The 15727-nt window shown below is 43.4% G+C and overlaps 1 protein-coding gene across 6 annotated transcripts in view; it reads left to right on the forward strand.

The window, feature by feature from the left end:
- MAD1L1 (mitotic arrest deficient 1 like 1) overlaps window positions 1–15727 on the forward strand; it is a 554553-nt gene that overhangs the window by 290083 nt on the left and 248743 nt on the right. For 3 of the 6 annotated variants that reach the window (XM_073361988.1, XM_073361987.1, XM_073361989.1), the window contains exon 13: window positions 5408–5464. In XM_073361988.1, coding sequence (XP_073218089.1) covers window positions 5408–5464 — 57 coding nt within the window. Of the gene's footprint in view, window positions 1–189; window positions 305–3444; window positions 3515–3659; window positions 3691–5407; window positions 5465–15727 lie in introns of those variants that run through there. The other 3 variants (XM_073361990.1, XM_073361991.1, XM_073361992.1) reach the window with 3 other exon arrangements.

Raw genomic sequence — 15727 nt, forward strand, 5'->3', positions numbered from 1 at the left:
CCTCCGTGAAATCAGTGGCCTGCTAAACCAAGGGTTTTGAGTTCTATCCTTGAGGGGGCCATTCTGTTTCTCGCAAAGTCACCCCCTTTGTTGATTTTAATTCCCTGTAAGCCATGTCGTCAGTTGCCCCTCCCTCCGTCAGAGCAAAGTTAGACAATCGTTCTGTGCCTTTTTTCTGTGCAGACGCCATACCCCGGCAAGCATGGAGCCCGCTCAGATCACTTTGGCAATTAGGAGCACATGAAACACCACACACATTATCCAGCAGTATATGCAGCACCAGAACCTGGCAAAGCGAAACCAGGTGAGTAGGTGACGTCAGCGCGGTGACAAGAGTGATCAGGACATGGACACAGACTTCTCTCAAAGCACAGGCCCTGGCAATGTGGGCATCATGGTGCTAATGGGCAGGTTCATGGCGTAGAATGCTGATTCTGGGCTCGGGAAACAAGCACAGCCTGGTGGGACCGCATAGTGTTGCAGGTCTGGGACGATTCCCAGTGGCTGCAAAACTTTTGCATGCGTAAGGGCACTTCCATGGAACTTTGTGACTTGCTTTCTACTGCCCTGAGGCGCAAGAATACCAAGATGAGAGCAGCGCTCACAGTTGAGAAGCGAGTGGCGAAAGCCCTGTGGAAGCTTGCAACGCCAGACAGCTACCAGTCAGTCGGGAATCAATTTGGAGTGGGCAAATCTACTGTGGGGGCTGCTGTGCTGCAAGTAGCCAACACAATCAAAGATCTGCTGATATCAAGGGTAGTGATCCTGGGAAATGTGCAGGTCATAGTGGATGGCTTTGCTGCAATGGGATTCCCTAATTGTGGTGGGGCCATAGACGGAACCCATATCCCCTATCTTGGCACCGGAGCACCAAGCCGGCGAGTACATAAACCACAAGGGGTACTTTTCAATAGTGCTGCAAGCAGTGGTGGATCACAAGGGATGTTTCACCAACATCAACGTGGGACGGCCGGGAAAGGTACATGACGCTCGCATCTTCAGGAACTCTGGTCTGTTTCAACAGCTGCAGCAAGGGACTTACTTTCCAGACCAGAAAATAACAGTTGAGGATGTTGAAAAGCCTATAGTTCTCCTTGGGGACCCAGCCTACCCCTTAATGCCATGGCTCATGAAGCCGTACACAGGCAGCCTGGACAGTAGTCAGGAGCTGTTCAGCTACAGGCTGAGCAAGTGCAGAATGGTGGTAGAATGTGCATTTGTACGTTTAAAAGCGCGCTGGCGCAGTTTACTGACTCGGTTAGACCTCAGCAAAACCAGTATTCCCATTGTTATTACTGCTTGCTGTGCGCTCCACAATATCTGTGAGAGTAAGGGGGAGATGTTTATGGCGGGGTGGGAGGTTGAGGCAAATGACCTGGCTGCTTGTTACACACAGCCAGACACCAGGGCGGTTAGAAGAACACAGGAGAGCGCGGTGCGCATCAGAGAAGCATTGGAAACCAGTTTCATGACTGGCCAGGCTATGGTGTGAAAGTTCTGTTTGTTTCTCCTTGATGAAACCCCCCGCCCCTTGGTTCACTCTACTTCCCTGTAAGCTAACCACCCTCTCCTTCTCCCTTTGATCACCACTTGCAGAGGCAGTAAAATCATTGTTGCTTCACATTCATGCATTCTTTATTAATTCATCACACAAATAGGGGGATAACTACCAAGGTAGCCTAGGAGGGGTGGGAGAGGAGAGAAGCACCAGGAGGGGTGGTGGAGGAGGGAAGGACAAGACCACACGACACTTTAAAAGTTTAAAACTTTAAAACTTGTTGAATGCCAGCCTTCTGTTGCTTGGGCAATCCTCTGGGGTGGAGTGGTTGGGTGGCCAGAGGCCCCCCCACCACATTCTTGGGCGTCTGGGTGAGGAGGCTGTGGAACTTGGGGAGGAGGGCGGTTGGTTACACAGGGGCTGTAGCGGCAGTCTGTGCTCCTGCTGCCTTTCCTGCAGCTCAGCCATATGCTGGAGCATATTAGTTTGATCCTCCAGCAGCCTCAGCAAGGAAGGAGAAGATCCTGTGATCCTTGAAACACATGCAGCTGGTGGAGAAAAAAAAAAGGGACAGTGGTATTTGAAAAGACACATTTTATAGAACAATGGTTACACTCTTTCAGGGTAAACCTTGCTGTTAACATTACATACATAGCACATGTGCTTTCGTTACAAGGTCGCATTTTGCCTCCCCGCACCGCGTGGCTACCCTACCCCCTCAACCCTCTTCCCTCGCTGTGGCTAACAGCGGGGAACATTTCTGTTCAGCCACAGGCAAACAGCCCAGCAGGAACGGGCACTGTTAGGGGGCTTATTCCTTCACCCACTTACTTCCCTGGTCCTTCTCGCATGAACAGAGAGCAACAATACCTGAAGTCCAAAGGTGCAAACAATTCGACGTTTATTGGGGTGAACTTCCAGCAAGCATGGTTCCAGTTTCCTTCCTTAGTATCCTCCTTCCCAGCTCTGACACCACAGAGCCTTACATCTGTGTCCCTGTTCCCATTCCTACCCTTAGCCAAACATGATTCCAACGTCCTTACTCCCATTCCCTGTTCCCATTTCCCCCTTTAGCAAAACATGATTCCAATTTTCTTACCCCCATTCCCTGCTCCCATTTCCCTCACCCTCACCCACCACCTCCCACCCACCCCCACCCCACCCCCACTCCCACTCACTTCCTCATTGACTACAGATTATATAGTAAAACTTGAGTTCTGCTTAGCTATACCTTAACCAATCATTTTCCTGAAATTTAACTAACCAATCCTAACATATTGTAACATGATTATGTAACCAATTATATCCCACCACCTTAATTAGTTTACACCCAGCAAAATTAATTATACAGCAGACAGGAACAATCATGGAACCAGACAGAGATTATATAGACAAACAACAGCAAAGTGGGAACTATAATGACAAAACAATACAGAAGTGAGGATTTCACATCCCAGCTATTGATAAGTGTGTTCTTGCCAGACAGGATGCTATCAAACTAAGTTTCCTTTTACATTTTCTAGGCACTTCCCTTTCTCTGGAGGTGATAGGAATACAATCCTGTCCTGATAGTGCCTAACAGCCCAATAGCACCTTTTTTCAATGTGACTAGTTTGGAATGTGAGGATGTGACTGCTTCCCAGCTTATGGCTGCCTCTGCTGCTTAGCCAAAGGCCTTAGCCTAAGAACAGGGCCTCAGACTGTGACAGTAAGAGAAGGCCCTTACACCAGCAGACAGTGATTTTGATTCTCTCTTTTATACCTCTATAATTAGCCAAGTGATAAGAATACACCTAAATTCTTAGAGTATAGGCCTTTACAGACAGACCTGAATATCTATAGCCTAACAGGCACCTCTGAATGTCCGCTTACTAAAACCACCCTCTTTCAGCCAGGTGACCAGGTGACCATGAATGATATAACTCTCCTGAGGATAACACAGAGAGATAAAGAATGGATGTTGTTTGAACGCCAGCAAACATACACTGCAATGCTTTGTTCTACAATGATTCCTGAGTACGTGCTACTGGCATAGAGTGGTAAAGTGTCCTGCCATGGTGGACGGAATAAGGCTGCCCTCCCCAGAAACCTTTTGCAAAGGCTTTGGGAGTACATCCAGGAGAGCCGCGAACGCCAGGGCAAATTAATCCTTTCACATGCTTGCTTTTAAACCATGTATAGTATTTTAAAAGGTACGCTCACCGGAGGTTCCTTCTCCGCCTGGCGGGTCTGGGAGGCAGCCTTGGGTGGGTTTGGGGGGTACTGGCTCCAGGTCCAGGGTGAGAAACAGTTCCTGGCTATCGAGAAAACTGGTTTCTCCGCTTGCTTGCTGTGAGCTATCTACAACCTCCTCCTCCTCCTCCTCCTCATCTTCCTCGTCCCCAAAACCTGCTTCCGTGTTGCCTCCATCTCCATTGAAGGAGTCAAACAACACGACTGGGGTAGTGGTGTCTGAACCCCCCTAAAATGGCATGCAGCTCATCATAGAAGCGGCATGTTTTGGGCTCTGACCTGGAGCGGCCATTCACCTCTCTGGTTTTCTGGTAGGCTTGCCTCAGCTCCTTAAGTTTCACGCTGCACTGCTTCGGGTCCCTGTTATGGCCTCTGTCCTTCATGCCCTGGGAGATTTTGACAAATGTTTTGGCATTTTGGAAATTGGAACGTAGTTCTGATAGCACAGATTCCTCTCCCCATACAGCGATCAGATCCTGTACATCCTGTTCGATCCATGCTGGAGCTCTTTTGTGATTCTGCGACTCCATCATGGTCACCTCTGCTGATGAGCTCTGCATGGTCACCTGCAGCTTGCCACAGTGGCCAAACAGGAAATTGAAATTCAAAAGTTCACGGGCCTTTTCGTGTCTACCCGGCCAGTGCATCTGAGTTGAGAGTGTTGTCCAGAGCGGTCACAATGGAGCACTCTGAGATGGCTCCCGGAGGCCAATACCATCTAATTGTGTCCAGAATACTCCAAATTCGATGCAGCAAGGCCGATTTCAGTGCTAATCCCCTTGTCGGGGGTGGAGTAAGGAAATGGATTTTAAGAACTCTTTAAGTTGAAAAAAATGGCGTCGTCGTGTGGACGGGTGCAGGGTTAAATCGATTTAATGCTGCTAAATTTGACCTCAACTCCTAGTGTAGACCAAGGCCTTGTCTTTCATGTGTCTACAGAATGTAAACTCTTTAGGGCAAGGACTTTTTCCTTGTAATGAGGCACTAATTTTGATTGTAGCCTCTATTTACCACATTAATACAAATAAATAATAACAATGGTCCTATATGTCACAAAAGATCCTGTGCGTGTATTATTGGGGGCTCTCTACAGTATAATAAAATTAGATATGTTCACACTGTATTTCATGCATTTGTAATTTTTTTCTTATGGGGAGTTTCATTCATTACAGGATAATAAATGATTACCTCTGGTCCTTGTCTGGCTACTTTCATAGTGTTTGAACTACAATTGGTACCCTAAATTTGGCAGTCTTGTTAAAGAGATCAAAGACAACATGCACGGAGACTGACCCAGCTGCACAGCTCTAGAAGTAGTTTTATGTTTGTTTTACGTATAGCTAAAGACCTATCATCTTGAAGGCTATAAATCTAACATCTTTCACCAGCCTCAGAAAAACATAGAGAGGAAAGTGCATAAATGTGGGTTTTTTCCTTTAATCAAATAAAAAAGAAAGGGAGACTTGAAAACCTCAAACTTTTCATACATCATCCAAGCAGAAGCAATCCGATGGGCCCTGCGGTGTTTGAAGTGTTTAGGTGCTACTTAGCTCAGTCCACATTTCCCAAAACTGGAGTGCTGGCCACTTAATGGTGGCAAACTGTAATAATTCATAGTGTTACTGAACAAAGATCATAGTCGCTAAAAATACTGTTCTGATTTTTATTTTTCTGAAGGCTCAGCTGTCCCAAGCTTTGGAAGAAGTGGGAACCCAGAAGCAAAGAGCAGATATGGTATGTGTTCATTTTCTTTTACTCTTTGTTTTACAGTGGTGAAAAAGTGATGTGCAACTTTAAATGCCTTTTAACAATTTGGATCCCGAATTCCAGATGTGAACAGGCAGTGAACCTTGCAAGGGGGAGAGAATGTGTATCCCATTAAAAAATATCACAGGTCTGTCCCCTGGTCTGTCTCCATATTTACTTGGTACAAACCCTGCATTCTGCTGAGATTACTCAATGGTGCTTGTCCTTCGAAAGCCTGTATTCTTCTTGGCAATTTGCCTTCTGTTCGTTAGCAGTTCTAGAAGGAAAATAAGCATTTTACTTCATAATGAATCAGATATTTTCCTTGGGTGACTGCCGTTCATCTTAGATGAGACAGATTTTAAAAACTGCAAACTAGGTTTTATTATTTGTAAATTTTTCAGCTGTACTTGTCTATTCAGTTAATTCTAACCTTCTCAGAGACAGGAAATGGGCCAGAAAACAGGGGGAAGTGAGGTTGTATACAGTTCAGTTGCTTTACTATACATGATCCTTCATGTTCAGGAATGAATAAGACATCAACATTTAACCATTCAAGTCCTTGTGGTGTACAAATGAGCAAGTCCCAAAGCTTCAGCTGCAGAATTTTTTTTATTATGGACAAACCTGCATGGTCCAGAACAAAAAGATAAACAATATAGTATTGTTTTATGTTAAACAGAGTGAATTTTAACACTCATGAAAGTGAACGTGTAGGACTGGCAACGGTCAGCAGGTGCTGAAGAAACCTCTGGTCAGAAACCCAACTGCTATCCGACGCTTCTGTTATCTTCCTATGAGCCTCCACACAACTCTGCTAATGCACATTGGTCTTGATCTTCAATGTTCTTGCTATTCTTGTAATGAGTTGGCACACCTCTGTCAAAGCCTCTTAGTCTGGCTGTGTCGCTCGTTGCTGTTCCAATATTGCACTTTCCATAAACAGAGACCCAGCTGTATCAAAAAGTGTAATAGATCAGAGACTGCCAGTTGTGTCAAACAGTGCGGTGGCTGGGTGACGTGGACAGATCTTTTTGAAGATTTAGTCAATTTCACTGTGACTTGAGTCAGATGTGAGCTGAGATCTCCAGAGAAAACAGTATTAATTCCATTTATCATCTAGTCTCTAAATTACATGGGCTCTCAATTTTAAATTCAGTGCATTTAGCACTGGGCCTGTGCTCACTGGACATAAGAATAGAAAATTGTTACATCCTCCAGGTTCGGTGTGGTTTTTGTAAGCATCTCAAAAATTACTCTAGCTCCAGTTTTCAGTTGCATATCTCCCATAGACAGTTTGGAGCACTAAGTGTGCTAGCAGATAAGATTGGGAAAGTTTAGTTCATTGTGTTTATATGTGAAAAGCTGTTGTGCACTATTGTTGAGGAGGGGGATACAGGAGTAAGCAGTGCCCAGTGTATATTCTTGTGAAATTTTAATTTAACTAGAACACTGGACAGTCTCTACGTAAAAGAATAAATGGACACAAATCAGATGTCAAGAATTATAACATTCATAAACCAGTCGGAGAACACTTCAATCTCTCTGGTCACGCAATCACAGACATGAAGGTCGCTATCTTAAAACAAAAAAACTTCAAATCCAGACTCCAGCGAGAAACTGCTGAATTGGAATTCATTTGCAAATTGGATACTATTAATTTAGGCTTAAATAGAGACTGGGAGTGGCTAAGTCATTATGCAAGGTAGCCTATTTCCCCTTGTTTTTTCCTCCTCTCCCCCCCCCCCCCCGACATTCTGGTTAAACTTGGATTTAAACTTGGAGAGTGGTCAGTTTGGATGAGCTATTGCCAGCAGGAGAGTGAGTTTCTGTGTGTGTCCCCGGGAAAAAAAAGTGGGGGAGGTGAGAGAGCCTGGATTTGTGCTGGACATGGCCCACCTTGATTACCATGCACATTGTAGGGAGAGTGGTCACTTTGGATGAGCTATTACCAGCAGGGGAGTGAGTTTGTGTGTGTATGGGGGTGGGGGGGGTGAGAAAACCTGGATTTGTGCTGGAAATGGCCCACCTTGATTATCATGCACATTGTGAAGAGAGTTGTCACTTTGGATGGGCTATTACCAACAGGAGAGTGAGTTTGTGTGTCGGGGGGTGGAGGGTGAGAAAACCTGGATTTGTGCTGGAAATGGCCCAACTTGATGATCACTTTAGATAAGCTATTACCAGCAGGACAGTGGGGTGGGAGGAGGTATTGTTTCATGATCTCTGTGTGTATATAATGTCTGCTGCAGTTTCCACGGTATGCATCCGATGAAGTGAGCTGTAGCTCACGAAAGCTCATGCTCAAATAAATTGGTTAGTCTCTAAGGTGCCACAAGTACTCCTTTTCTTACTGGAGGTCTTGTGGTCATCCTCACAGAGCCTATGCCAGTCTGGTAGGAAGAGGGTCCTGACTTCTGGCCCTAGGCTATGGTAGTTTGGAGTATGGTTTGCAGAGTGCTGAGATATGAGCATTATTTAGATCGGTGAATTTCATTCAGTAGACCTGAGAAAATTGTTCCATAGCAGGGCATGCGGTCTGTTTTCTCTTTCCCATCCTCCTATCCCATTTGAAAGAAGCTAATTTATTGTAGCTCCTCTTCAGAAATGGAGGTTGGCTTTGCAGATGTTTCCCCTCCTTGCACAAATAACATCTCCCTCTTGGAAAGGCATGTGTCACTCCTTTTATTTGTTTAGGGGTGACATGATAGTGTTCCGTTTGGATGCTTCCATTCCATTTTAGACCACCTGAGGTCTCAAAGGATTGTAGCATCGTCCCCATCACACTCCCTGCTACTGAAGAAATGTTCTCTCCTGGCATGTTTCTCCAACTCTCTCTCTCACCTAGATGGCCTTATTTTCAGACTCATTTTAAATTGACACTTCAGCAGTTGTTTCCCTGATTTGGATTCCTTACATCTCCCTTCCCTTTTATCTCCCTCCCCATTATTTAGCAGTGATCTTCCTCTTGTTAGTTTGATGCTAAGCTTCTGTGGCTGGGAAGATGCAAAAAGGCTGCTTCGTACCCTATCTTCTGACAGAAGTGGATATTGCTTTTCACCAGCTAGTCTCTGCATGAGCTTGGTCTATGGCTGTAAGTAAGATGGAATAAACATCTGTCAGGTACTATCACACAATCCAGTGGGTCTTTGGGCTGCTGATTGGGATAGGATGCTTTGCAGGTGACATCTCTGCAACCACCTTTATGAGTGCTAATAGTTCTCCAACACTGCTCACAATGGTGAAGATGAAATTATGTGCTCTGAGTTCAGTGGTATAACAGATTTTATCTCACCAATGGGTCTGAGAGGGTGTTTGTAGATATTCTACTATGGGCCCATGGTAGGTAACTCATTCTGGACATCCGGATATTAAATCAAAGCCTCTGCTGCATTAGTGCACACTGGGAGAGTGGCCTGGACTAGAGTGACTGTGTGGTGTACGCTGCCAGGAGGAGAGGGGCCCTGTTTCAGGGAGTCACGTGGGCCCAGAGAATTCTAGAAGAGTTGTGGCATGTGCCTCTTGCTGCCAAAATGCACTGTATCAAAAAGTGTAATGGACATGCTGAGCTAACTGGCATAGTGTATTACAGCACATGATTCAATTATTTCTCTGCTAAAAATCAGTTTACTACTGGAAAAAAAGAAATTAAACAGCTCCCGCTAATTGCAGTTGACAAGACAAAGGCAGTTTGACTTTCCAGTATTAATTAGCAAACCCATACTAATTAGCTCGTATAAGCACAATTCACGCTTCTTTCCCTAAATGCAATTAATATCGCAACTGAAGACGTCTCTGGGCTGTGCTGCTATCATTAACATACTTCACCCTAATTAGACATGGCCAGTAGTGGCTGGAGAAATGAGTTTGTGATTAAGCCATAAAACACGCTCTCATATTTTACACCCTTCAGGGAACTTGAACCTAGAATTTTTCTCATTTAAGAGAAAATACCCCCATCATTGAGTTGTTTAATTATTATAATGGAACTTTGATTTTCTTTCCCACTTCCTTTAAGTTATTTATTTTGCCTTTTTGGGGTGTTTGTGTTCCCATTGTGCGTGTGTGACTTTCTGAAGAGGAGTTGTGTGGCATCTGATTACAGGATGGTCGGCAGCCAATCTGTCAGGACTTGACCAAAACTGGGTGACCATTTGTTCCTGATTTTGCAAGAAAAAAGTTCAGCTGGTTTGTTCTTGTTGAAAGAAACTTTTATTTTGTTCTTTTCAACCGATTTTTCTGCAAGTTTTGTTTTGCAGATTATGTCAACTAAGGAGTTTTTGAAATAAGTTAGTACTCTTGAATAGCTTTCTCTACAACTTGCTCGTTTATCAGGGATCATTCAGTGTGTTCATCAAGACTTATAGTTCCCTAAGTTTGTGATTCCAGGATGTTTATATGTGTGGCAATTTAGTTTAATGCTGTTTGTGGGCATATTGGGTTGACAGTGCATGAGTCTGATTGCTGTTTCCCTTTGCTGAGGCATACACCCAAGTATTCTTTGGAGAAGGATTTTTTTTTTGACTTCCTGACTTTGTTTCCCTTCACTCATATCCTCTTGTACGCATGACAGAATTATCTGGCTCAGGAACGTTATCCAAATAGTGGCTGGGGTCTGTGATCTCCCTCTCCCTTTAGTCCCTTTAGCAGGTGGCATTTGTGTCTAGACTTTTTTCACCATTTAATCTCTGAGGGAAGCGGTGATGGTGTTTGGGTATCAAACAAGTGTGCCTGTGTTTTCGTTTTCCAGAAACGCTCTGAGCATCTCAGGCTTTTGTCTCAGAAAGACAGCATGGCTTCCAGGGCAAATGTGAGCTCTGAAGGCTTCAGACTGGTGATTGGAAAGAATTCTCTTTTTTACCTTTCTAAAGATTAAAGACCCCAGGTAGGGGAGTCAGAAGTGTTGCTGAGCAGGGTGGGAAGCAAAGGAGATTTGGAAATGTAACTAACAAAATAAATTAGAGGAACTGGAGGCCACAACAGAAGAAATTAAGAAAATGATGGAAGAGGGATAGAGAGAGTACATAGAAAGGTCAGTACAAAGACACGGTGGTTTACAAGCTGGGAAATAGCCCTGGGACCAAATCATATAATGAGTATGATGAAGGTGTAGCAATGTGAAGTGCCTTAAATTTCAAAATGCTAAACTGTATTTTTGTCTTTAGGGGTAACCAAAATGAACGCTTAATTAAGGAAAGAACATAGAAGAAACAGGAATAGTGAAACTGAAGTGAACAGCTTTTTTTTTTTTTTTTGGTTCTGCAATAATTATGAACTGCAAAGAGATGTAGAGACCATTACAGAAACTGAGCTGAGAAAGAACCAGCATGCACCAGGGTTAGGCAGCAGAAATCCATAGATTAGAAACATTTAGTAAATAGAGGATCCTACAAGTCTTGTCTTGGATTTAATATTTGAGTGAAATACCAGCTGAAACTCAAAAGAAAATCCCACATTTTAGTCTGTGTGTAATAGGAGTGATAATACAGAAGAGTAAACCTCAAAATAGAAGGACCTATGGTGGGTAGCTGGGCATTAGGGCTAAGAAATAAAATGTCCATTGTATCCATATTTAATAATGAAAGGTGGTCAAACACGCAGTTAGGAATATCAACAGGACAACAAGAGTGATAAAGATGAAGGTTCTAAGAGACAGATAAAGCCTCCAGATCATCTACAAATAGCTGGCAGTTAAATCCATAGGAATTAGAGCACTAAACTGCTGCAGGTATAAATAAAACTGAAGCTAGTATAGAACCCTTTGTAGATCATCACCCATGCTGGGAAGATGGCTGTAGAAGGACAGGGTTTTTTTTTCCTTTTGTTTTTCAGACACAAGCTGCAAAAAAGGAATGATCAGTGAGATAGGTCAACTTCTATGAGAATGCAAGGCTTTGGTTTCCAAACTAATTTAGATGACAACAAATCTCCGTAATATCTTCTACAAGTCCTAGCTTCTTCTACAAGTCTAGCAAAATCAAGACAGATGACTACCTGGGTATTCAATTTAACAACAATGTGATCTTAACAAACATGTAGTAAGGCAGTTTAGTGCAGTATCCAGTGCTAAAATTGGATTGAAAAGCATGAATGTTGTTATAAAAATACAGCAAAAACTGATCCCAGATGAGATAATATAATAGGTTAGATACAAAGGGGAAAGATTGGATGGAAATTTGAAAAAGTTCCTGATAGTTTAAGTATTTAAACTAGGCTTCTTTATACCTGGGATAACCAACACATATTCAAATTTAGATGGGCAAATTCAAGAAGTTAAGGAAGAATTAACAATATCCGTAACGGTACCTGTGATACAAATGAAGGTCTTCATGAGTAGAGCAGAAGCGATAGGATCAATCAGTTAAGCAAGTTGTTGGTTGTGCTGTAGAGATCAATACAAGAATATTGTAATTTGAAACCGGGGGAATGAACAGCATGAGTCAGAAGAGAAGGGAGAATGGTAAAGAGAGAAAGATCCAATACCACCATTACCACTAGAACAGCATTGTGAACTCTACTCACCAGGAGAAACGTTAACTCCTCAGTCACGTGCGTTGAATCTGATAAGAGATCATTGTTTATGATCCCTTGGCGTACTATTACCTAAATGCCATGCTGACTGGCGGACTAGAAACATGTATTGAGGGAGAGATACTTAAAGGACAATTTAAGAAGGCAATCTTTCCCCTGCACAATCTTACCCCTGCAATCTTTCTCCTGCCCTTATCCTTTAAATTAGGGGTATGATTTTGCACTTTCCCTTGCAGTTCTGTTCTTTCAGGAAGTTGGACTGATGGGAAGGGGGAAAAGCTATATATTGTAGGAGGGGTGTCTGATTCTTCTCTCCCTCCTGCCCCCCCTTCCATTCTACCTAGATGTGGAGCCATAGCTCTTAGGGTAAATTCTTTCTTAGGGGAAGGGAAAGAAATACAATGATTCTGAGAATATATCTACCCTAGTACTAATCCTAGATAAGAGCTCAGCCTCTGTATCCATTATGAAAAGGAGTACTTGTGGCACCTTAGAGACTAACCAATTTATTTGAGCATAAGCTTTCGTGAGCTACAGCTCACTTCATCAGCTCACGAAAGCTTATGCTCAAATAAATTGGTTAGTCTCTAAGGTGCCACAAGTACTCCTTTTCTTTTTGCGAATACAGACTAACACGGCTGTTACTCTGAAACCTGTACCCATTATACCATTCATAGGAAACTTGCCCCTCTCTGTTCCCTGTGGAGTGGTGTATACTAACCTGTAAGGCATGGAAACAGCATCTATTTCTGACTCCTGTTTTAGCAGATTAAATGAATGTTCCCTTGCAAAATTCCCTCTGCTGGTTTTGTTGCATTTGCTTCAAGTTCCATCTCTGGAAATTCATGCTCAGTACAGAAGACACTGGCAAAATCAAAAACATCTGTTGTATATTACTGGGGATGGAATGAACAGAGACAGGGAAACATCAGGACCTTGAATAGGTGAATAAATCACGTATGACACAGGGAGGGGATCAGCATGCTGCACTTTCACATGCTGGTGTATCAGTGCTACTTTAATTATGTTAGAAGAGGAGACTCTGTCATTCGATTGTACTGGTTTATTTCTGTTTTAAAAATCCATCTAGGCACATGGGATCAAACAGTACATTCTCCTCAAATTAAAAAGAAATAAACTGTCTGTTTAAAAGTCCCATTACACAAATGAACCTGCTGTTGGAACCATTAACATTAAAGTTTTATGGAACTCGGCAGTACCATTTGGTTTGAGCAGGACAGTTTACATTTTCTCATTGAAGACAATCACAGCTGACATGGGGTTAAGGACTTCAAAGCAGCAGTGGAAAGCACTTGAGTAGTTTCCAAAGCAGAGAGCGCCTTTCTCTTTCTTCTTGGGCTCCTGGCTCCTCATGGGAAAGGCAGCTATGGCATGTGGAAAGGGACACTGCATCCGATGAAGTGAGCTGTAGCTCACGAAAGCTTATGCTCTAATAAATTGGTTAGTCTCTAAGGTGCCACAAGTACTCCTTTTCTTTTTACGGATACAGACTAACACGGCTGCTACTCTGAAACCAGACTCTATGGTGGCTCTAGCTCAAATTATGCTCCTGAAGAGCAATCTCATTGTAAAAAATGTGGCTGTGGTCATTCAGTCTTGCCTCAGTGCTTCATGTCCACCCTTGGAAGCTTCACTGTAGTGTAACAGAGTTGTTGCAGTGTTGGCTTCATGCTGCGTTTCCATCCAGGAGTCTGGCTGTGGTATCATAGAATTGATTGTTGTAACTTAGTATTATTGCTCTCTGATCCTAACAATATTGTTGGGGACCCTGCTGCTCTAGAGTAATGAAGTAGTACTTGCTTTATTCAAAATGCTTCTGATTGCTTGAGAGCTCTTGGAATCTCTGGTCATTTATGATTCAGTTGTGTGGAGGTATAATTTCAGGATCCTGGTGATGCATGATTCCTCGCTGTCTTTTCGAAGTTGTGTCTCAAAATAATTCATGAGCATTTTCCTTTCTTTACCAGGTAGATATTTCAGTAGCCACATCTCACCTGGATTTTGAAGCTTCAGTCTTTTCTGTCAAAATGTAGGAGTTGGAAGATGATGCTCTTCAGTCTTTCTGATGTCTGAGTTGATAAGCTACTGCAGCCATGACCCCAGGTTCCCTCATTATGGGTGAAATTCACCTCTTCCAATGGACCAGCTCCACTGAAATCCCTTTAGGCCTATTCTGAAGGCTTTCGTGGTGCACAGGCCTTGTGTTCTGCATAGGGGTGAGTGTCATCCTGTAAGCGCAATCTCTCTGTGTACAAGGATAAACAGGAATAATGAGAATACTGCTGGCTGTGGGGTTTCAATCTGGGCTCTTCACCTATTCCTCCCTACTCGCTGAATGCGCTGTTTGTGAAAGGTTTGTTCAGTATGTAGTACCTCTGCAAGCAAACCAGAGTAATAGGAGGCTTTAATAATAAAATCCACCTTCTTTACATAGTTGATATTTCTGCCTTTTAGGAGTTTGTTATATAGCGAAACCAGTGAACTGATTGGGGTTATTTGTGTTCTCCCTAATGGACTTTCACAAACAAGGCAAACCTGATAATTAGCAATAGCAAAAAGGAATATTTCATTAATTGGACTGAATGAAAAACCTATAGACTTGAAAATCTGTTAACTTGGCTTTCCCTCCTAGTGCCTGCACCTGTAAGAGCATCTGCAGGAACTTGGTGAGGACACTGAGGTTAGGACATCCCTCCCCCACTCTTGAAGATGATTCTTTGATAATCTCTAATGATCAAGGTCTCCATTTTACCTCTTTGAAAGCATCATCTTCTACAGCAGAGTGCCTACTGTGATTATTCTGGAATATTAGATTAGTGCTGTTTGAAAAGTGCCAGCTACTCATTCACAAACACCACTTCCTTCAGTACTTAGGTTTTCCTACATCTCTCACTCAGGTTCTGACCAAACCTGACCTTGCTGAGCTTGTGAGTTCGAACAAGAACACAGTCCAGTGCGGCTGAACTGCTGGAAGAGGAAGGATGCACCTGTGATTGTGGGGTTAGAATTGACATCTTGGCACTGTGGTCAGATGCTGCTGGTGTGATTAATGCAGTTTCAGATCATGACTTATCCATCGTTGTGTAATGACCCTCCCATCAAGGATTGTCAGTGGAGACTGAACCCTTAATCCTCAGGGCAAAAGCACAGACAGACCACTACTGCCTAAGGCAACAGCACAATTCCAGTAGTTGTAGCAGTAATAAACTAGTACCCTTTATGTAACCCTTCTCCCAGGTGTTGGCACCAATAAGAGTTGGGTTCAGAGAGTTTTAAGAGGAACGCCTAGGTAACAAACACCACTGGCTCCTCCCAATACCCATAATTTCTGGGATCATTAAATACCTTCCCTGGGAGCCCTGAATAGGCACTACTTTGCCATTCACCATCACTGCGTCTGCCTACAAAACAAACGTATTGGGCGAAAAGGGAATACAGCATCAACTTGGAAAAACACAACAGCATAATTATATGAATGATAAATAAAACACTCCTCCATGATGATTTTGGCAGTAGTCCATTAACTCTGTTCCCTACGTGCTGCTGTGAACATCCAGGAGGCAAATGTTCCCTTACCATGTCACTTTACCTTTCCCCATCTGCTAAACCCCATTCATGGTTTGGATCAAAGGGTAGTGTAGTCCCAGTCGTGCAGTGCACTCAGATGGACACAGACCTGTCTCTAGTCCAGTCCCTTGG

The sequence above is a fragment of the Lepidochelys kempii genome, chromosome 10 (assembly GCF_965140265.1).
Source record: "Lepidochelys kempii isolate rLepKem1 chromosome 10, rLepKem1.hap2, whole genome shotgun sequence".
Classification (NCBI taxonomy): domain Eukaryota; kingdom Metazoa; phylum Chordata; order Testudines; family Cheloniidae; genus Lepidochelys; species Lepidochelys kempii.